The 22,299-nt window shown below is 44.0% G+C and overlaps 2 protein-coding genes across 3 annotated transcripts in view; one reads left to right on the forward strand and one right to left on the reverse strand.

The window, feature by feature from the left end:
• drc11 (dynein regulatory complex subunit 11) overlaps nucleotides 1-3,715 on the reverse strand; it is a 43,958-nt gene extending 40,243 nt beyond the window's left edge. Inside the window, exons 1-3 of the mRNA XM_066688173.1 lie at nucleotides 3,563-3,715; nucleotides 2,531-2,631; nucleotides 340-667 (exon numbers count right to left, since the gene is read on the reverse strand). Coding sequence (XP_066544270.1) covers nucleotides 340-667; nucleotides 2,531-2,541 — 339 coding nt within the window. The 5' untranslated portion in view covers nucleotides 2,542-2,631; nucleotides 3,563-3,715. The remainder of the gene's footprint in view (nucleotides 1-339; nucleotides 668-2,530; nucleotides 2,632-3,562) is intronic.
• A 7,059-nt stretch (nucleotides 3,716-10,774) lies between these two features.
• Nucleotides 10,775-19,364, forward strand: LOC136711464 (atypical chemokine receptor 3). 2 transcript variants are annotated; one of them, XM_066687752.1, is made up of 3 exons: nucleotides 10,781-10,919; nucleotides 14,405-14,463; nucleotides 16,732-19,364. In XM_066687752.1, the coding sequence occupies exon 3, from the start codon at nucleotides 16,766-16,768 to the stop codon at nucleotides 17,849-17,851; it is 1,086 nt and encodes a 361-aa protein (XP_066543849.1). In that variant the 5' UTR covers nucleotides 10,781-10,919; nucleotides 14,405-14,463; nucleotides 16,732-16,765; the 3' UTR covers nucleotides 17,852-19,364. The 2 variants fall into 2 exon arrangements, with proteins under 2 accessions (XP_066543848.1, XP_066543849.1); XM_066687751.1 differs by lacking the exon at nucleotides 14,405-14,463 and having other exon boundaries at nucleotides 10,775-10,919.
• The last annotated feature ends 2,935 nt before the right edge of the window (nucleotides 19,365-22,299 follow it).

The raw sequence follows: 22,299 nt of genomic DNA on the forward strand, positions 1-22,299 counted from the left end.
AATCTCAGTCAATAAAAATAGTGACAAGAATAAGGAAAGCAAATGAGAAAAGGAAGATGCAAGTATTATTACTTCTTCACACTGAGAGGCGTCACAATCTGAACAAACTCCCCAGCTCAAACACTAACAGTGGATCATTAGAATGGACCATTAAAAAACTGAGGCCTTGAGCCTCAAACCATCTCTGGGTTTCTATCACAGAACTGCAGATTGGTCTAATTTACCCGAGACCCACCTAGAAAGCCTTTTCGGAAGAACACAAAAGTCAAACCTCACTACGGTTGCTGCTGTGCACCTCGCTGGGCAGTTGCGGCCAGTGGGGGGTCTGGGTCTACTCACGGGGGTCAGCTTGAGGTCCTGCAGGATGTCGTCATAGTAGTGGAACTCGGAGAACTCCAGCTCCACCATCTCGCCCTTCAGCTCCAGCAGGCGGCCCATCACGCCGTCCAGCACGTGGCGCACGGTGCGGCGCTTCTGCGGGTGGACGATCTGGTCGTACACGGCCTCCAGGCTGCGCAGGATCTGCAGGTACCTCACATAGCAGGAGGCCAGTGTCTGGAAGACCAGCAGGCGGTCTCGGCATGGGCGGGGGGGCTCGGCCGGCAGCTCCTCCACCAGCAGGTCCTCCAGAGCGCCCTGTGCCTCCGCCCATATCCGCCCGTAGGCACTGCGGAGGGGAGGCCAGGGAGGGTCAAGTGGACTGCAACAAATACTGAGTTTCTGGACATTTCCTACATTTTTAAAATAAATTCTCTAACTGAGACAAGATGTGTCTGGAATTTACCAGCAGCTACTGTACTGTGTGCTTTGAATGCCTTGTGGACTGTTTTGCAGAGAATCGTGCTCTCAGTTAAACTCAGAAACATGTACAGGGCTGGGACATTACACCGCAGTGTCAAGAGCTCTCGAGGCCTGTACTGTTTGTGTGGGGAAACAGATGCATTTAATCTCGTCTGAACACTAACCCCAAGCAGGGGCTGAGCTGCCACAAACAGCAGAAAGTGGTTCTGCACTGGCTGCGGGGATGCAGGAGGGTATTTCTGAATGGAGAGAAGAAGGGAAGAGGCCACCTTTCAATGTGTGGAGCTAAAATGAAGCTGCATCCCAAGAGTCCCACAATGAAAGGGTGGTACAAAAAGGCTGCAATAAGGATTAAACCCCCAGGCACCCCTGTTTGGCAGGCATCCCCCTGAAGCAGCGTGTCAGAGAAACAGGCCTGAAGGAGAGAGTCTTTGGAGGCTTGCAGTCCTTGGCAGCGACCCCCTTTGCATGTGGAATCGCTACAGGATGATGTCATAGGTGGGCCAGCACTTCAGAGCCAACAATGGCAGCCCAGGCATAATCATGAGGTTTTATTCTTGTGCAAACTCACTGGGAGGCTGTTGCTCCACTCCTTGAAGATTCGCAGGTGCTCACAGCCCTGACAGAGGAGCTGCTCGGCAAGTTTTATTTGACATGGGCTTATATGTTACTATAGGAACACCAATAACACAGTGTGCACTTCCTGTGCTCCCTGGGCTCTTGTTTACACCCTTTTCTCCAGAGTATATCCTCCCTAAGTCCAACGATGGCACAATGGGAAAGCAATTCACTGCAGACAATATTGCCCTCACAGCTTGCCATGGAAAAACAGTTTCTTTACACAACAGAAGAGGCGATACGGGGCACTCTGTGTGACGGGGGTGTGTGTGGGGGATTTGACCCTGTTGTGAACTTGTGCGCATTATGACTGTGCTTATATCATCATGCGTCAGCACAATTTCGCAGGGGGCATTCCCAGGGCGTGTTATTGTTACAGAATTAAAAGGTTTTTGAGGCGACAGATTAAGAAAAGCAGGATATGAATGTAAGATCTGTGTTTATACTTGTTTACTTGTAAATTGTCCTTCCCTATCATGTCCAACTCTAATTCCACTGAGATCTATCCATGTGTGTTTGCTATTGGATTACACTATTCATCGCCTAGTTTGAAAAAATGAAATAAATGTAGCTAGCTGCTGGAGACTGGAGTACAGATACAGTTACGGCGCAAAAGACGATCCCAAGAACTCGAGGGAACTAACTAGTGGCTTTATTGAGCGTGTCTCTCTCACGGCATCTCACCACGGAGAAGCACACACACTCCCCTCCTTCATGACGTAACGAAATGCGTAACAACCACACACAGCAGACACGGCCCGTGTGTGCCAGCAGTGGCCCAATTAAAAAAAAATGTTATGAGGTTTTTATTAAGATGGCATCAAGTTTCTCTGAGCTGCTTTGTCTCTCTGTGCCAACTCCCCGGGGGATGCAGGGAAGATTTAACTCTTTTACAAAGTATTAGAGGGGTTTCTGTTCCTCCACAATGAAACGTTTCTCACAGGAAGACATACAGCCACAACTTAAATGACAAGATGGTCTTCAGTGGATGTCAAAACCAGCTGTTTTGTCACCAGAGGCAGTGGTCTGTTTCTGCGAACCACAGAAACTCCTTCACATGGGTTAAGGCAGGACTGTGCCACACAAGGCTGCCTGAGGGTGGAGAGCTCACCTGTGTGACATGGCTTGCTGTGATTGTGTCTTTTCTGCGGTCTTAGTTCATCCCCGTCACTCCCTCGGGGGACTTCTGCTGGATCTTAAAGGCCACAGACCCTAGAGGGAAAGCAAAGCAAAAGCACAGGTTAGTTCTGAAGCCTGCAACTCATCGTCATCCAATTGAAAACCATTGTTTTATTTAAATGACAGTAAGTTTTCCACGAAACATGCTTACTGTTTTAGAAAGGTCTATCAGAAAAGTCACCCTTGGCACAGAAATGAAGACCAGAAACAGAAAACAGAAAACACTGCTTTCTGGTATTTCCATGCTAAGGGTGAATTTGTTGTTGTTGTGTGCAAGGTGTTCATAAAATGTGTTGTCTTTTAAAAAAATAAGATCAATTCACCAGAATCCAATCCGGTAGGGATGACAGACTGTACTAACAAACAAGCAAAATAAACATAAAATAAAGCAATTGGCAACAAGCAATAGTATTATAAAAGTTGTAAATCGTGTTCCCATTTCACACACTGGATTAGGACTCAGTTTATCTGCAAGGATGGTTAGATATCAAGAGATCCTTATATAACTCAGGTTTCATTAGACAGTAACTCAAACACATGCATTTGATCTAATCTCAGAGGACAACTCCAGATGTGTGATGGTACTAATTAAACATTTCCGAGACGATTGCACTGTATTATAGCTTACAAACGAAAGCAGCATCTTTATGAAAAAAAAAAACCCCAATATATATTTGTGTGTGTGTGTGTGTGTGTGTGTGTATATAAATTTAAAGTCAAATCACAACTTCGGTGTCTGTAAAAGTTGATATCCTCACACTTTTCTTAAAATACTACTAACAACGTCTGGCTTTAAATTGCACTGTAATGTTGGGCATGAAACCGAGGTAGAATACTTTCTCATGACAGAATTGAATTTGAGTTAGATTACAGTAGCGAGCTATAAATATATAAATAGTATTTAATGGACATTTTGATTTGTTCGAATTAAGCATCACCAAAAAAGCATGATAAATTCACTCACCCGCGTTTACAATTACAACTATCGACTCCAGATTGTTTCCAAATGTGAGCTGGTTTCCACTGTCTGAGCTGCACAAACTTACTTTGTTACCGTTTTAACACGGCTTTCCCCCCCATTGAAACCCCAGTGTTTGCAATCGTTTGGCAGCATCACTGCGGCTAGCAACCAGACGCCACGCATGCGCAAAGGGCCGTGTGCAAGTTCCACGGTCGCGTTCGTGTGAAGCAGATTGCCTCAGATCTGCGCAGATCTGCCGAATCCCGCCGAGCCCATTGGTGGAGGCGCGCAGACCTGCGGACACCTGCGCCACACGAACACGGAGCTGCAGATCAAAGCCAGGAGCGCACAGGGAGAGATTGATGGTGAGAGAAACACAACTAAATAATGGATATTTAACAATACGGTTATTTTAATTAATTTTTTACGGTGTCCCTTGCACTTAATACATTGTCTGATTCTGTCATTTTGAAACAAGAAATCCAAGAATCCGATTTTTTCCGATCGTTACAAAAAATAGCACAATTGCAACATTTAGACTCTGGGTAACAACGAAATGTAACACATGAGTTCAAACTGGCACGTTGTTGCGAGCGCTGTTTGGCTTGTGTCCTCTTATTGGGCTGTAAAATGGCTTAATGCTGGGCTCAAAGCCTGCGCTTCCCCGGCCTCCCCAAACACCGCCCAGGCACCCTTTCTCTCAGGCATTTCACACGCCCTCCATCAAGAGAAACATGTCTATTGTAGTGCAATGCCCGGGACATATGAGGCCTCTCCCTGCCAGGTTGCGGCACTAATTACTAATTAGGGTTGAGAACAGGTCAGCCGCAGTTTCAGTGAAAGCGACAGGTAATCCGAGTCCCTGTCTCTTTCATATCCTGTGTAAAGCGTCGTGAGATGAATAGGAACAACATCTCATTGGACACACACCCATGAATCTGCAGTGTCACATGGGACAGCCTTCTCTTTATAGCAAACATCATCTCTCACCACTTTCATCTGCAAGACTGTATAACGTCACACACTAGACTAGTGCCAGAAATGTATCGCCTAGTTAAATACTGGGGGCATGTCCTACAGAGCAGTCAGTCAAGGGACTCCCCTTTTTTCATCACTACTTCTATTTTAATACTCTACAGCTTTTGGTCAAAGTGCTCCAGTTTCGGATAATCCTGCTTATTGTGTGTCTTTTAATTGTCTACACAAGGCCGATGCAGTCGATGTGTACATAATGTGTGCTGGAAACTGTATTGCTGGTATAGGTTTTCTGGATTGCACCTACGACACACGCCAATCCCATAAACACGCTTGTGTCCCCTGTGATATGTCCCTGTCCCCTACAACATGCCCGTGCCCCTTAAGATAAGTCCCTTTCCCCTACAACATGCCTGTGTCCCTTAAGATTAGTCCCTGTCCCCTACAACATTCCTGTATCCTTCAAGATATATTCCTGTCCCCTACAACATGCCTGTGTCCTTTAAGATAAGTCCCTGTCCCCTACAACATGCCTGTGTCCTTTAAGATAAGTCCCTGTCCCCTACAACATGCCTGTGTCCCTTAAGATAAGTCCCTGTCCCCTACAACATGCCTGTATCCTTCAAAATATGTTCATGTCCCCTACAACATGCCTGTGTCCCTTAAGATATGTTCCTGTCTCCTACAACATGCCTGTGTCCTTTAAGATAAGTCCCTGTCCCCTACAACATGCCCGTGTCCTTTAAGATATGTCCCTGTCCCCTATGGCACACCATTGCCCTCTGTGGCACTTTAATGACTGATACACTAACAGGTTGTAACCTACATATACAAGCATGACTAAACTACACCTAGTTTACTAATTTACTAATACAGTGTTTAGGTTCTGGGGAATAATTAATCTAAGTTCCAGAATAAAATGTACTGGGGAGATACCTCTTGACCTGAGATATACTCCTCTCCTCTCCCGTTCCCCCTACCTGAGAACTGGAACAGCTTTGTTAGTTTTACGCATTTACTGCCAGCCACTTGAAAGCACAGTTCAAAAGAATAATAACGATATAAAGATGACATGGTATAAAAGTGCCTCACTCTGTTTATGCGTCAGGACTGTGCCAAGACAAAATGGAAATTCCACTTTCGATGAACCAAAACGTATGCACATGAATTTATATATTGAGTGTAGTCAGCAGAAATGGCCTGGGGGAGGTTCAGTAGAGGCAGCAATTCGGTCTGCAGCGGAGAGCAGCGATCAGGGCGTTCTCTGACACTGTTTACACAACAGCACCGTGAAGCAGAATGTGAAAGTTGAAACGTGCTTGGATACAGAATAAACCATTTTAAGCAGGTTTTTATTGGACCACCCTGAGCAGCGTTGTCACAGCGGGTCTAAAATAACTAAACAGTGTCGGCAAAATATTTATGTCATCTACCTTGTTGGATTTACCGCACGATTAAGTTGAAGATGTGTGTTATTCCTGAACGTCGAGGAGATATCTCAACACGCTTCTTTCAGGCTGTCGGGTAAACAGTTGAGGTGAAAACACAGCAGAGAAGTCGGCAGAAACTCCTACTGATATTTTGATGCCGATACATTTTCCTATTCTGGTTTCAATCACAATGTCTAATGTAAATGGATGTTTGTTTGTAGTGAATGTAAATTTATGCTGCCATGTATTCGTTCTGGGTCCAAACGAAGTGCCTGCGCTGCACCCACGAGTCCTGGGAATGGTTTCAACCCCGCTGTGAAAACACAAACTTATTTACAGTGCATGAATGGCGTTTTTTGTCTTTGAGACACCCTCATGCACACACCGGTTCTGCTCAGTGGAAGGTGTGCCCTCGAGCTTTCAGGAATCCCAGAAATAACAGAATCAGGTGACCAGGGCTCATTTTTTCGCACTGCTTAATTGACAAAAGTCCCCACCGGAGACCTCTAAACAGACAGCAGATGTGTTCACACTGGGCTGTGTTGGACTTCCCGCCATTCGGTGCAGAACTGAAGCATTTTATCGTGGTGGTGATTGACCTCCGTCTGTATCACGCCTTGAGTGAGATCTCTCCACGGTGCAGTTTTGTGTATTTGGGAAAGCGGCTCCCTGAGAGACGGAGAATCCATTAGAGCGCCGCTGTGTGCGACTCTCGAAGTCCCTGAAACTGTGGGAAAAGTTGTCACGGAAAAGCGCTGTTATCAGGTGCTGGCACAGGATGTTTTGAGCATTTCCTGCGCTGCGCTGCAGATCGGACCTGCTGTTCAGACCAGATGCAGGAGAAGGAGATGGAGACGTATTGTTCGGACAGCTGCTGCTCCACTGGGTGTATTTCAGTTCTCCTGGCAGTGGGACTTCTCCTTCCCTCTTGTATTATGATGTTTTTAATGCAATAATTGGCAACAATTTTTAGAAACAAGTGTGCTTATCTGGGAGCTTTTGAAATGCGTCTAAAGATTACTGATATAAAAAGACAAAAGAGATTTTTTTTTATTATTTAATTCAGTTAATACAATTAATGTGTTAGTGTTGAGTTTTTTCTCATTTGTTTTATGTGGTGAGAATTGTTCTGGGGTGGAAGAGCAGCTGGGAGCACAGGAGGTTCACTGAACTCACTTGTTGTGATAATATACTAGATTGAAACAGACACACAGTTGCAAAAACAAATGTCAGTTCTGCTATATAGATTTTTTTAAATACTAATTATCACACAGTATAGCAGGCAACGTCCAGCTTTGATCCAAGCTTTGACCTGAAGGACTAGTCTCGAAATAGATTATTATTTAACTAACAGCCACTCTCTGCATAGTTATAATAATACAGTTTTCAGTGTAAACAAACAAACACAAAACGTTTTGACAATTTTGGGGACACTTTCTTCCACTCATTAATAAAACATTATTCTTCGCAGCGTAACCTGGTCTAACCCTTAAACATGTGTTTTCCATGCTTACAGGGTCAAAGGGATAAAACAATAACAAGTGTTTCTGCTCGGCTTTTCCTCATCATTAATGTTGTTATTGAGTGTACTGACAGACCCGTCCAGCCACGCTGAGACTTCATTCACAATGGACTCTTGGCCTGCTGCCCGACACAACGGGCCACCGCACTTCGTGGTAAATATAGAGCCGCAGCTGAGAGCGGCACAAACAGGTGAGCCCAGCCGCTCGCACAATGCCGCGCTGGTGTGCGACTGGGGCGACTGTTTGTGTTCCTTCCAAGGGGATGTGTTCTCTGACACGGACTTCCACAACACAAACAAACAGGATAAATAAAGCCAGAGCAACCTCCGTCAGAATCCAGGCCCCAGTATTATGATTTTCTCCCCCTAGTAAAAAGCTGGAAAGTTTCTTGTTGACGGGTAACTTCAGACGGTCCCTTTAGGTAAATATTTACATGTGAAAGAATCCGTCGTGGGTTTTGGCTTTATTAAAATCAGGAGGAATGCTGGCACAGTGGCACTGCTGTGAATATTGTGTTCCTTTCTCTTGCCAGAGCTCACTGTTTTTAAATAGTCTGTAATACAGTATGCTTATTCTTTTGTATTTCTAAATTAGACCCTCTAGGATTGGTCTGCCCATAGTCAGGGGTCCACTGGGTCAGGGGCCCTATCCTTAGGGAATATACTATATTTATTCTCCCATGGGTATCTCTTAAAAAGGATTGCTGCAGGAATTAAAGCCTGGTCAACCCACGCCTCAATTAACAGACTTTGAGCAGCTGTTTCCATTTATTAATTTGTATTTCACATTAGTAATATATGCAATAAAATATATAATATTGTTTTTAAGTATTCCTCCGCATACAGTTTAGGTGCCCCTGGCGGTTATTAGTGACACTAAGCAATTACCGTCATATTTTTATGATTACCTTAAAAGCCCTAACAATATCTCAGCCCTAGGGAGAGAAAGTGGGAGCGGAGAAATGTATTAGCAGCGCAGTAACTATGCAGTGTTGACATAAATACGTTTTGAAAAGTATATTAAAATATGATTTTTATTAACTAGATGGAAAAAGAAAAGCAATCCCTCTTCGTGACACACAATTTAAAGATCTGGGATACGACTTCAGGCCAAATAGTGCGGTCTCTTTTCAAGCTTCAGAATAAAAACACAGAAACAAAAAGATGGATCAGCTAAATCCACATTCGTCAGCTCGATCTGCTCAGTTCAAAATAAATCCCCAGCAGTGTCTGTGGTGTGTTGTGACATTTCTGGCCTTGTTGTGCCTTTTCCCTACATAAGAACAAAGCCTGCAATTTAAAATCACCCGTGTTTTGGGTCAGTAGATCCCATCTTTACACGAGCTCTCCTCCTTCAGTGTTGCCGTTTTCATGACTGTGGTCCAGATGTAAGAGAGACACCTGCTGGACAGCCGGGGCTGTAGTGCCCAGGGAGGCTCTGGCCCGTTTACTGACCGGTCCAGGGGCAGGAGACAGGATAGTGTGACACAAGATGAGTTATCATCTCTATTTCAGTTGTTCATCCCCCCCAGCTGAAACTAATATTTTGCAAAGGCATCTTCTATTACCTTTGTGTTTGAGTGTCTCACTAACCAGTCTGACTGGATCAAATGAGTGGAATTTATCCTGAGAAATGTACAACTGATCTAACATTATACGTTTCAAATTGTGTGCACCAGAGAATTCATAATATATTAATCTACCACTATTTACAGAGCGTCGTGCAATGATAACTGTCAATGAATCTTGCAGCCACAATGCCACTGAATGGAAAATACCATGTCTGTTTACACAGATTTATTAATTGATTTGCTTGTTTGTTTTTCATAAGGCGTTTCCTATATTTAATAGTGGCATTATTTCATTCACACTTATATGATTAAAAAGTCTTATTTCAGTTTGTGAATAAGTGTGGGTTTCACATGTGCTATTATTTTCACATTCAGTGGACATTCAGCAGGACAGTGTCATAAGAACATAAGAAAGTGTCCAATGGAGAGGAGTCCATTCGCCCCATCGTGCTCGTTTGGTGTCCATTAATAACTGAGTGATCAAGGATCCTATCCAGTCTGTTTTTGAATGTTCCCAAATTGTCTCTTCAGCCACATCGCTGGGGAGTTTGTTCAGATTGTGACGCCTCTCTGTGTGAAGAAGTGTCTCCTGTTTTCTGTCTTGAATGCCTTGAAGCCCAATTTCCATTTGTGTCCCTGGGTGCGTGTGTCCCTGCTGATCTGGAAAAGCTCCTCTGGTTTGATGTGGTCGATGCCTTTCATGATTTTGAAGACTTGGATCAAGTCCCCATGTAGTCTCCTCTGTTCCAGGGTGAAAAGGTTCAGGTCCCTCAGTGTCAGTGTATTGGAGACTGCAGCTGAAAACACTACAATAATGGGCACCAGCTCTTAATGAATGAATGTCTGAATCCCACAGGAACAACACATTAATGCCTCATAGACAAATCCCCTGAGTTGTGATGTGTGAGCCCGCACCCCCAGCCTAGTCTGCAACCCTAACGCAGACCTTTGATATACATGTGATTAACAGCAGAACTCAGATGAAGTGCACAAGGTGTTTGTGTATTATTCCTGTGGTGTTCATACAGCAATCAATTAATTAAGAAAGGAGGCCCATTATTGGTAAGTGTGACCATCGTTGTATTTTTCCCGATAATCAAAGAGCTCCATTACAAATCTAGTATACAAACACAAACAGGCAATCAACATGTATTAAAAACGTGTATTATCTCACAGTTGATTAGATTTCTAACCAAAAGAAGCCTGATGTTTCTAACACTGGGGTTTAATTTACCTTATTTGCTCCAGAAATAAAAAAAAATCTCAACACAAGATCAGGTCAGGTATTTCTTAAGAGTATCAATGCCTGGAAGCAGTGCACGTCTGAAATGTCTGTTCAAGCTCACCCCACGTCTCTCTCTCTCTCTCTCTCTCTCTCTCTCTCTCTCTCTCTCTCTCTCTCTCTCTCTCTCTCTCAAATTAGCTTTATTGGCATGACCGGAATGCTCTAGTATTGCCAAAGCTTTCAAAACGCATTACAGAACGGGGACAATACAACACAGAGTAATACAATACAGGCATAATAATATATAAATAAGGATGTAAAAAAACAACAGCACTGAATGAAACAATAACACCCCCCCTCTCTGTCCCAACACAATGGCTGGACACACGTGTGTGGGTCCGCTGCTCAGGGTGCTGCTGTTGGCATGCGGGTCAATGGGCAGCCCGGCCCGGCCCGGCCCTCGGAGGCGTTGCTCTGCACTATATGAGCAAGTGCTGTGGGCGGCCGGTGGAGCAGCAGCGCAGAGCAGGGAGGGGGCACTTACAGCAAATCGGCTCACAGTGAATAAGCATCCACACACGCCACTACACTAGCGTCCCCCAGGAGCAGCAGCACCGCGATTAACGCACACGACCAGGTGAGCTGATCGGGTTATTTGTTCTGAATCGTCTATTCTGATTAAAGTCAAATAAACGCAACCGAGACCAGCTAGTAAGATCCTCTTCTCTAGGAGAGCAAGTTGTTTTGAATGCATGACAGAAGTGGATGCAGATAGAAAGCGGGTCTGGTGCAGCGATCGTGGTGTTAATGTTTCGGGGTGTAGCTCTGGCTCTGTTCAGATTGTTAGCGATCACTGAAATGTAAAGGCGCCCCCGTCTCTCACAGCTGGAGGTGTGGATCAGTGGTCAGGTCTCCCCCCCCGGGGGCTATTCTATTCACGATGCTGTGCACTCAACTGAGCTGATGGGGTCTCTGTTTGTGTGTGTTTGGGTCTCTCTCTCTTTCTGCTATTTTCCATTTCAATACAGGCGCTTGTTACGCACCAAAGCGAAGACGCGCCGGGCTGTTGAGTGCGGGCATGTGGGCAGCCGGGTCTCTGCTCTGGGTACCTGGACGCCAGGTTTCCTCAATGTGTACTGATTTGGATTTTAGACTAACTAAAGTGGATCCCACATTATACCTTAAACGACCACAAAACCGCTTTATATAGTTGTATTATGTCTTTATCACTTAAATCGGTTAATTGGACGCGATGCATTTGTTCAAGAACTGGTCAAACGCTGCGACTTAATACAAACCTTTACCTTTACCAAAAAAAAAGTATAGACCATTGTGGAGTGAGTTACCGCCTTGCACACGTATGTTGTTGATTGGGGTACATGGTTCTGCATACATGTGCGACCGACCTCGCTCCAGAGACGAGCTGGTATTGCAGTGGCAGTATCTGGCTGGGGGACGAGGAGACCCTCTCCGGTAGAGTCCCGTGGCTTCCTCAAGGGTGGGCTGTGTGCGTTTCTGCCGGGAGCACAAGTGCACTCCCTCGGAAACCAGGAGCTCAGCTGCAAAGACTCCGAGTCTGAGTCGCGTTTAATAGTTGTTTTTATAGTCGTTTTGGGGGTTTAAAACCAGAGGGAGAACATTTTAGTATATTAATGACATAGGTCGGGCGTGTAATGGAAAACGGCATGGCTTGAGTTTGTGTGTAGGTTATGGGTAGCCGACTGCATGGAAAATAAGTTATTTGATTATCGCTGTACCTTTAGATTAAAGCACGCCTCCAGTTGAGCGCAGATTCAGCCCTGCGTGTCATGCTATGAGGATAGCCCCCCATGTCAGCGCAAGCTTTAGATGTTGAGCTTTTGCCAAGGGAGCCAGCTGTCGGGTATTAAAGGGCATAATAAATCACCAGTGCGGTACTGGCTAATAAACGCACATGAAAGCGTGGTTTTGGACAAACTTTCACCGGGAGGGATGCAAGTGCAGCGGCATTGGATTAGATTTTTAATGACTTGTGATTAAAAAAGAAATGGATAGAAATGCGGAATAGGTGATCCGGATTAAAACTCCCGCTGGTTACAGTGTTGCTGTGGTGCACAACTTCTAAAACCAAGAGACGCGCTAATGAAGGGTGTGTGTGTGTGTATATGTATGTGTATATGTATGTGTATGTGTATGTGTGTGTATATGTATATGTATATGTATGTGTGTGTGTGTGTGTGTATGTGTATATATGTATATGTATGTGTATATGTATGTGTATGTGTATGTGTGTGTGTGTATATGTATGTGTATATGTATGTGTATGTGTGTGTGTGTGTGTGTGTGTGTGTGTGTATATGTATATGTATGTGTATGTGTGTGTATATGTATGTGTGTGTGTGTGTGTGTGTATGTGTATATGTATGTGTATGTGTGTGTATATGTATGTGTGTGTGTGTGTGTGTATATGTATATGTATGTGTATATGTATATGTATGTGTGTGTGTTGGGGGGGATTGTAATCGGAGTCAGGCGCAGAAAACCTGGGCAGCTGAGCTCTGAAGGTGAGCGCATGCTCTGTGCTAGACCCCAGCAAGGGTAACGTTTGTGTATGCATGCGTTTTCAGAGATTAGGTGTTGGAGGAATACAAATCTAACATTAACCAGTGTTTCAAGGTGTTGGTTTTTGCGCAAGACGGGGTCAAGTACCTGCCCACCCGCGATTCATGTGTAGGCGAGCACAAAGGCTTGCTGAATAATTGAAAGTAATCCCCTAATAATGAGAACATGCCTACAGGTTTCTATTGTGTCCACAGTCAGCCCTCCGGGGTGTTGGTGTTAGCGCTGCATAACTGAAATGAAATCGATGGTCACACTTTAAAATAAGGTGGCGTGATTCCTCATGAATTGAAACGTGAATACCACATGATTAACACATACATATGCCATGCACGTCATCTGAGTCCTGTTGTTAATCACATGTAGGCAACATCAGAACCCAGGTGAGGTATTGGTGTTTTAATCCTGTGGTCTTCATGTATCAGTTCATGAGGAATCACATCACCTTATTTTAAAGTCTTACCAAATAGCAAATCTCCCAATTCTGCTCCTGGCAACGGAAAGCACAAGAGCTACTGTTGAAAAATGCCTCTTAAATTATATGAAATTACATCGAAGAATTTTAATACTGAACATAATCCCTCCAGCAGCTCGGTTATTGACCGTGTCCTGAAGTCAAGATAATGTAACGCAACCCCCTCTTTCCCCAATAGTTTATTTTATTTAATTTGCCTTTGACCTGCAGACAAAACCATGAGGGTTCTCCAATCTTTAATTTAATCAAAAAATAATTTTCACAGAAATCCTACAGCAGAATAAGCGCTTTATACACTCCGGGTATTCCTCTGGCAGTTTGACAAACCCTATCTCGCACCGAGTAACCCGATACACAAATCAGTTGTGTCTGTATGTGTACAATCAAGAACTGCTTAAGCATGTTTCGTAGAGAGACCATGGAGGCCTGTAACCTTTCCCCCGGGGAGACACTGTGAGGACAGACCTGGGACGAGTCCAGTCCACACAGGGAGCCCTTTGTCCCACCGAGCCCTGGTTGGTGCAGAGAAGGGATTAGGTGAAGGGCTGCACTGTTCCAGGACTGTCAGCATGTTGGATTTATAAGGGACGGGGGGGGGGGTGGTGTAGTGCACCAACATTTTATTACATACAGAGCAGCAAATCAGAGAGGCATGTAACTCATTCTCTCTCTCTCTACCTTACTGCATGACTAATAATTATAATAATAAATACGGACTGTTCAGTTATTTTCATGTCATGGGTTAGAAACCTGCTTTGTGTCAGCCTTCGTGGGCAGGCGGCAGTCTGGGATGGATCACGTAGGACACAGTCACAGTCTCTTCAGATGACCTAGCAGGCTGTGAGATGACAGAAATTATAGCCCTGCTAATTGTGAGGCAGGTTTTGAAAAATGCTCACAACCCACCCCCCCCCACCCAATACTTCCTGTAGGAGAAAACAAAGTAATGGCCAGCTTGAATTAACACATATGCTGGATAATATAGCAGATATAATGTGATGGATTGGACAAGACTTTTATTACTTCATCTCGTGATTTGTGCTTTGCAGAATTGACTGCATGTGCCCTGCTAGTTCCCAGGAACAACCTTCTAGTGAGTTTGGACTTGGTAAGCGTATCTTTGTTTTAAAATACAATTTGTTATTGAATCTAAAACCCTTAATACAAAGATAATAATGGTTGATCTGAGTGGTTTGATTCCTTCAGTTCTCAAAAAGCATCACATGCCGTGCACCTCTGCAGACCGTGGCTCTTTTGGGTTTGTTGCAACACTGGCGCAATCATTTATTGACTGTTATAAATATCAGCACGATTGTATCAAACACCACAGCTCCTGAGCCTGCTGCTGCATGCCATGTATCCATTCCCACAGCTGACTGCGCAGAAATTGTTACACAAATAGAGAGTTACTGAAAATAGCTCCCTGCTTACATAACACCATTGTTGTGGTTGTACCTGTGGTGTTTAATTACTCACGATATCTTAGAGCGCTTAAGGCCGTGTCCTTGCATGTGTTGCGCAAAGGGAGCTCTCCTTGTAAATCTTGCGCTAAACTGCTGTTAAAAGTCTGTACACACGTGTTTTTGGGGAGAACAATAACAGTTCAGTGTGGAGGTTCGTCGCAGGGTGAACAACGTGGTTTTGTACAGCGTTGGGTACATGCTGTCCCAGGCACTCTCCGCAGCGCTTTCGTGTTTCTGACTCAGCAGGTAGCGGAGAGTATAGCTGAGCAGTTATGAAGAGCTCCGCACACCCGCTGCCAGGTGGGAACTGCTGCTGCTGGCCTTTGGTTGGCCATTTATGACCTTGGCTACAGACAGCCTTGGCCACTAAATCCACTGAGCCCCAACCCCCCGCTGTGCTCTGCTCTCGCTGTACTGGCCTTTAACTTGACACATGGTCTGCGATCCTGTTACACATATGAGTTCTGACTGCAGCCCGGCCTCTTCGATATGTGTCCAAGATCTTCTCTAATTCAGAGGGACGTCTTAGGATCGTGCTATTCAGCTGCTGTTGTTCCTCGCAGGCCCGGGCCTCTCACCCTTTCAGTGTCTGGGGAGTGATGTGGTCGTCTCGTAATAAAGACAGCCCGCCCTCTCTTGCCTCTTGGAGGGTTTCTGCTGCGTGTCACGGAGCATTAACGCGCTCTCTTATCACGAGAAGAAAAGCATGCCGAAGTCCGGCTCGGTCTGCTGTGCCGTGTGTGGGACAGGTTTACAGTCACCGAAGCAAAGCCCCTTAACGTTCCCCAGCCCTGCGGAAATCAGTGCAGCATTGATGTTCCTTTGAATATGTATTAAGCCACAGCTGTATCGAGGATCTCACTATGGCTTTGAAATCCCTCTTGAAGGGTTCGTTCCTCCTGAAACATGACACACATTTTTGCCTCTCAACTCTAAAACATCTCTTATGATGTAAAGCAGTTTCTGGAAGAGAAAGTCTAACCAATTTGGCAGAGCGTTCTTCAGTGTTATTTGGGTTCCCAGGAGGCATTCGTAATAAACAACAATGTTTTCCCAAATATTTCTCTGTTTAGGGAGTCCTTGGTGGTTTCTGTTTTTCTGTTTTGCAAAATTATCAAACGCAGGTGCTTGTATAATAACACAACTGGAGGATTTACACTGCTTCACTTCACAATGTAACTGAATTGAGCATCGGTGTGTTTTTTGCAGCGGCTTGTCTGTACAGGGTTTATGAGAAATGCATAAAGTGTGGGGGGGCTCTGCTCTTCTCCTCTTCTCTTAAAAAAGTAGGAAGATGAAGTAAGTAAAGTAACATATATTGAGGTGGATAAGACACAGAGCATTAGTGCCCTCTGAAGTGCAGAAATACGCACCCAGCTCCCCCGGGGTCCCTGACACTGCAGGCATGTTTGTACTCAGTAAGTTTCCTTTGTAGATTAAACTCAGATGTTCAGGGCCGCATCTCCCAGCCTGTGATAATGTCCCACTTGGAACTGACCGGCCCTGATCATCCCATCCCTTTGTTATTGATACATTATTACAGACTTGGACACGGAGAGAACTGTTTTCTTTTCCACCAGCGAGCGGGCAAGCCCTGTTTTCCCTCTCTACCCTTCGGCCGTGCGAGCGTTACAGAAGCAGCTCTGTATGACACAATGTTTTAATACATGATTGGAATGCATTCAAAGAACAACAAAAACAGTGGATGAAGTTACCATATAAACAGATTTTTTGGTTATTAGATTACAGAAAATAATTCTCAGGATCTGAAAAAAAATTGAGGAAAAGAAAAAAGATTAAAAAGAAAAAAGTTCTGAAGGACATCAGCAAAGTATTCATGTAAAACAAACAACTCTGATCCCATACATAGTTTTACTAGCATTGTCTACATGATTAACCCTCTTGTATTACAGATTCTGCATCTGCGACTGACCCACCATAAGCACCATGGACCTGACGGAGATCATAGACTTCTTAGACGAGCTGAACTTCACCGACCGTGAAGACAACTTCTCCCAGAATATGATAGAGACACTGATGTGTCCGCCCAGCTTCAACAAGAGCGCGTTCCTCTACACCATGCTGGTCTTCTACATCTTCATCTTCATTATCGGCCTGGTGGCTAACTCGGTGGTGGTGTGGGTGAACCTGCGTGCGGAGAGGAACCGCTACGAGACCCACCTCTACATCCTCAACCTGGCCATCGCCGACCTGTGCGTGGTGGCCACCCTGCCCATCTGGGTCACCTCTCTGGTGCAGCACGGCCACTGGCCCTTCGGCGAGATCATGTGCAAGATCACGCACCTTGTGTTCAGCGTCAACCTGTTTGGCAGCATCTTCTTCCTTGCCTGCATGAGCGTGGACCGCTACCTGTGCGTGGTCTACTTCGGAGACGCCAACAGCCAGCGGAAGAAAGTGGCGCGGCGGCTCATCTGCATCCTGGTGTGGCTGCTGGCCCTGGCCGCCTCCATCCCCGACACCTACTTCCTGAAGGTGATGAAGCCGGAGCACAGCGGGAACACATTCTGCCGCCCGATGTACCCGGGGGACAACCCGAGGGAGTGGATGGTGGGTATAGAGTTGAGCTTCATCATCCTCGGATTCGCCATCCCTTTCCCCGTCATCGCAGTCTTCTACATACTGCTGGCCGGGGCCATCTCCTCCTCCACCGACCAGGAGAGGCGCATCAGCCGCAAGATCATCTTCACCTACATCGTGGTGTTCCTGGTGTGCTGGCTGCCCTACCACGCGGTGCTCCTGATCGACGCGCTCTCCCTGCTCAGCGTCCTGCCCTTCAACTGCCAGCTGGAGAACTTCCTGTATGTGGCGCTGCACTTCACCCAGTGCTTCTCGCTCACACACTGCTGCATCAACCCCGTCATCTACAACTTCATCAACCGGAACTACCGCTACGACCTCATGAAGGCCTTCATCTTCAAGTACTCCACCAAGACCGGCCTGGCCAAGCTCATCGACGCCTCCCGGGTGTCTGAGACGGACTACTTGGCCGTGGAGAACCAGGCGCAGTTGTGAAAAGGACAAACAAACTAAAAGACTTTGAAAGACTGAGAGTGTTGGACATGTCCCCCTAAGCTTTAAATAGATAATAGGTTCGTATCCCCAACAAGAGGGGACATCTATAGCACTATAAAACACTGAGACCAAATGTATATGCTTATCTGAAAAGAAAACCTAACAAACACTTCTCAATCTGAGTGGCTGTGGCTTCAGTCTGTCTGTTTTGAGTTTGGCAGCGTTCCCACAAAGCATATCAGAAGATAATCTGTGCAGTTTATTGTTGGTAAAGGAGGACGGGGACTTGACTTGGACAATGAATACACTGTCGGGACACATGTCTGTTAGCAGAGAGGGTCCTGGAAAATCCTGGCCATCAGACTGCTATAGTCGCACAGCACAGCAATCCGCCAATTTGCCTCTGACGGATGACAAACCCATGTCTATCCCATATGTATCCAAAATGGATAACATTAAAAAAGTAAATTGTTCGTCTCCATTCAGTCCTCACTGTTCCCCCATCCTGAGCCAAAATAGAAGGATTTAACGTCCAGATGTTCTGACCATAAAGGTTCCTCCTTTGTCTAAAGAAACCGGTCTGCAGATGAACCCCAATTCCAGGACTGTGCTGCCCCAATGATTGTGTCAGTGGAAGAAGAGTCTGGAAGCGAACAGTCAACTGCCACCCACACCAAAAAGAGTATTTTGTCCTAGGTCTTGTGTATAATTAGAAGGAAAATGCCTTTAAAATAACTTAAGTATTATTAGAGTTTCTATATTGTATATATTTTTACATATTTATATACGTTTGTGTGTTATTTGTGACGTGTTTGGTGTGGCTGAAGCAGTGCAGAGTTGGGTTTTATTATGGAAACTATTATACAGTGTTCTTAAGCGGGACTGTCTTATAGCACAGCAGTCATCCTGTAATTAACATTTCCATATACTTTGTAATGTCGCGCTTTTACGAGACAAAAGCCACCGAAGTAAAGGCAGTACGATTTAAGTCTAGACAAGACCATTCATTAGGTTGACATAAAGCTTTTCCAAATGTGCGTATATGAATATACAGTGTTATGAGAGAGCAGGACTTTGAAAGTGTCTGGACTGTTACTGTATGTTTTGAAAAATCAGGGTTTGAAGGCACTTAATTCTGAGGAAAATACTAAATGCTATTTTTCTAAATGATTATTATCCTGATTATAAGCAGTGTTTGCTCAATTTGTAATATATTTAATTGCAGGACATTTCCTCCACAAAAAAATATTTTGGTTAAGGTTTTATAGCTTAAACACATTTCTCTGTATTCTTATACAATATCCTCTTGTGTTGAAATAGTTTGTCATAGAGAGTATTTTTGTTATTGTGAGTCTCTGTTTTGTTTGAGTACTATGTTTAAAAGATGTTTAAAAGAAACGGCTGTTTTGAGAGCTTTTCTCATTTGTCCTAGATTTCATATTGTATATTTTTTACTGGCTTTCGTAGACAAGTTGTAATATAGAGACGTATTATATAAAAAAATGTAAAAACACCTTTTTGTCCAGACCTTTTCTTTTTCTCGTTGTTCAAAAATAGCCTCCTCTCCTGGGACCTCACTGCACTGTCCTGCATTTTCTCGGCACTAAGAGGCAATTCACAAGGAAGCTGACATTTCACTGAATCATATTCGCCTATTCATTACACAATCCCGAAACACCAACAACCAAAATACAAATACTTCAGCCTTGATTGGCAGATAGATATCCATTTTGTGATTTAAAAAACATATCAATTTTATGCGTATATGTGTGTATTTATTACTAATGTCTAGAACAATACAATACACACTGTTTGTAGCCACACTATGAACAGCTATTCTACGGGAATATTGGCATAGAAAAGCAGGAAAGCGTCCTAGATTAGCTGAGCGCTGATATGAATCAGTCTGGCCTGCCTGCTACAATTGTGGTTTGTATATTGATGGCGCTGAAGTGTGGAAGCAGATAAAAATATATTAAATAAGCCATTATTTATAAGGAACTATATTTTCCCATTAGCAGAATGCAGCCCCTACAACATCCACACTTTGTTGAGCGGATTAATCGCCCAAGTGCTATTAGAAAATGTGGTGTAAAGAATCGGTTGACTGAGGGAAAGTCCTTGCAGCTCGGGTACCTGGAGGTGCACAGAGGTTCAAATCGGGTTCAGATGTGACTGATTTAAACTGGAATGCAGCTTTTTCGCTCAAAACCTGGTACTCCTCAGATCCCCAAAGAAGGATCCATTTGAAGCACTAAATGACTGCAGCCTCCGTATTGAATTAAAAGTGTTGTTCCATCACAGATACAATACTTTGATGATTTCACATTAGGTTGGTAAAGGATATTTTAAGTTTGCTATCTACTCACCTGACCATTTTGATCACAGAACGACTGCACTGCTAATCAATAGGGTAATCAGAATCGATCTTGGAGATCAATAGATCATCTTCGGGTCATCATGGTTGTAAAATCTTTTTTCTTTCTCTGCAATAATGGTTTCTTAATAAACATTGACTGGGGCAATTGGGGGAGGGGTCACACTTACAGTGAAGGAATTCACTGACGATATGATGTTCTTACGTACAGTCTAACAGCTTGGATATATCTCTGACATCTGCTAAATCATAAAATATCATTTTCAGTACTTATATATATATATATATATATATATATATATATATATATATATATATATGTCCAAATGTTCTCCCTTCAAAATGTTATTTATTCTTACTTATTAATTTTCATTTTCAATGTATATTTTATCTCAGTTTGTATCTCTTCAGGGTATCAAAGAAGGTAAAATAATGTCCAGCTGCAGCAATATTAATATAACGGATAATTTTCTGGTAAGAAAAACATGACGTTTCCATCAAACATTTGCACTGAGAAAATTGGAAATGTTCTAATTGCGAATGACACCGAGGAGGGCAGCCAAACAAAGCACTTCTCTGCAACCAATCATCCTTGAAATAGGTATTTTATTTGGCACTCGCATGCAAGATGTGTGTAGACAAATGTCTGAATGTCTGAAAAAGACGTCTCACATATTTTACCTCATAAGTTAAGAAGTTTAATTTACCAACGGCCAAAACCCATTCCTGGAGACACCTGGGATGATTATTACTCCCATTCAGTTAGCTTATACTTTGTAAAAAATATTTAAAGGGATCAGAATCGTGAATATTTTCTGCATTTGCCATATCCAATTGCAAGTCCCAAATAAATCACTATGTTTTGGAAATCAGGTAAACAAGTCCAGAAGGAGGGATGAAGGGGGGGAAATTAAATCATCTCACCAACACATTTTCCACACAAATGTTTATAGCAAATCACAGCTGTGTGGTAAATTCTGCAGACAGAGCGAGACGTTTTCCTCAGACCAGAGAGTGAAAGACAAAGAGAGAGATCATTTGGCTGGAATGTTAAAAGGAGGTTCCTGTGGATCTGCCTGTCTGTCACAATGCTCAGGTCTTCAGCAGAGCAGCACAACCAGACCTGCTGACAGAGGTGCGTGGCTCCGGCTCTCCAAGCCTGTCTGTGCCTCGGAGGTCACTGCTGGAAACATGCTTCGGTGTTTTGCTGTCTTCCCCTGTGCTTTTGCATTGCTTTGCCAGGTTTTCCAAGGTTCATGGCATGAGCACAACCCTCCCTCTCCATGCTTTAGCTTTATGCTTTAATGTTTGCTGTGCTGGTTTTACAGCAGAATACAACAGATATCTTTTAGGAGTTCAGAGACATTGAAGGACACTGATATTCCTAAAGATTGTGATGCTTTCTATTTTGGAACACCAATAAGAGACAGAAAAATGTATCCTCAACCAAACAACTTAATTAAGATCCCAGTCTATGAGCTTGCTTCTTTATTTTTTGGGTTTCCTGAAAGAATGAATCACGGGAATGCCTTGGTTTCTGAATACCGGTTTGTTCTGAGCCAAAGACTTCAGCTGAATGAAACTGAATCAGAACAAACAGCCTTTTTTTCTAGTATCTTCGGCACATTACTGCTGGAGTAGCGCAGGCTTTGGGAAAAGCGTTCACAAGGATTTCTTTTTCTGCCCAGCCAAGAGTCTGGAGAAAGCCAAGCGACCGTAAGCGCATTTTGATTCGAGGCAGATGAATGGGACATCCCTTCCAGGCCCTCCAGGGCACAGTAACACGCTTTTGCACCGGGACAGATGTTTGGAGGTGAAATGATGTGGAAGAAGATACAATTTTTTATCTTTTTAAGGTGGTCAGCTAACATGATCAGGTCACCTGGAAATGTGACTGAAATACAACTAAACAAGAGTCCTAGTAAATCATTTAATTGAGGTCTGAACACCACTGACATGTCTTGCACTGAACCCTGCAGTGAATACACAATAACTGTGTTTACATAATCACTATATATAGTTTATATAGTTATAATAATAATACCTTTATGATGTGCTTACTTAGAGACAA

The sequence above is a fragment of the Amia ocellicauda genome, chromosome 16, assembly GCF_036373705.1.
Source record: "Amia ocellicauda isolate fAmiCal2 chromosome 16, fAmiCal2.hap1, whole genome shotgun sequence".
NCBI classification, from domain to species: Eukaryota; Metazoa; Chordata; class Actinopteri; order Amiiformes; family Amiidae; genus Amia; species Amia ocellicauda.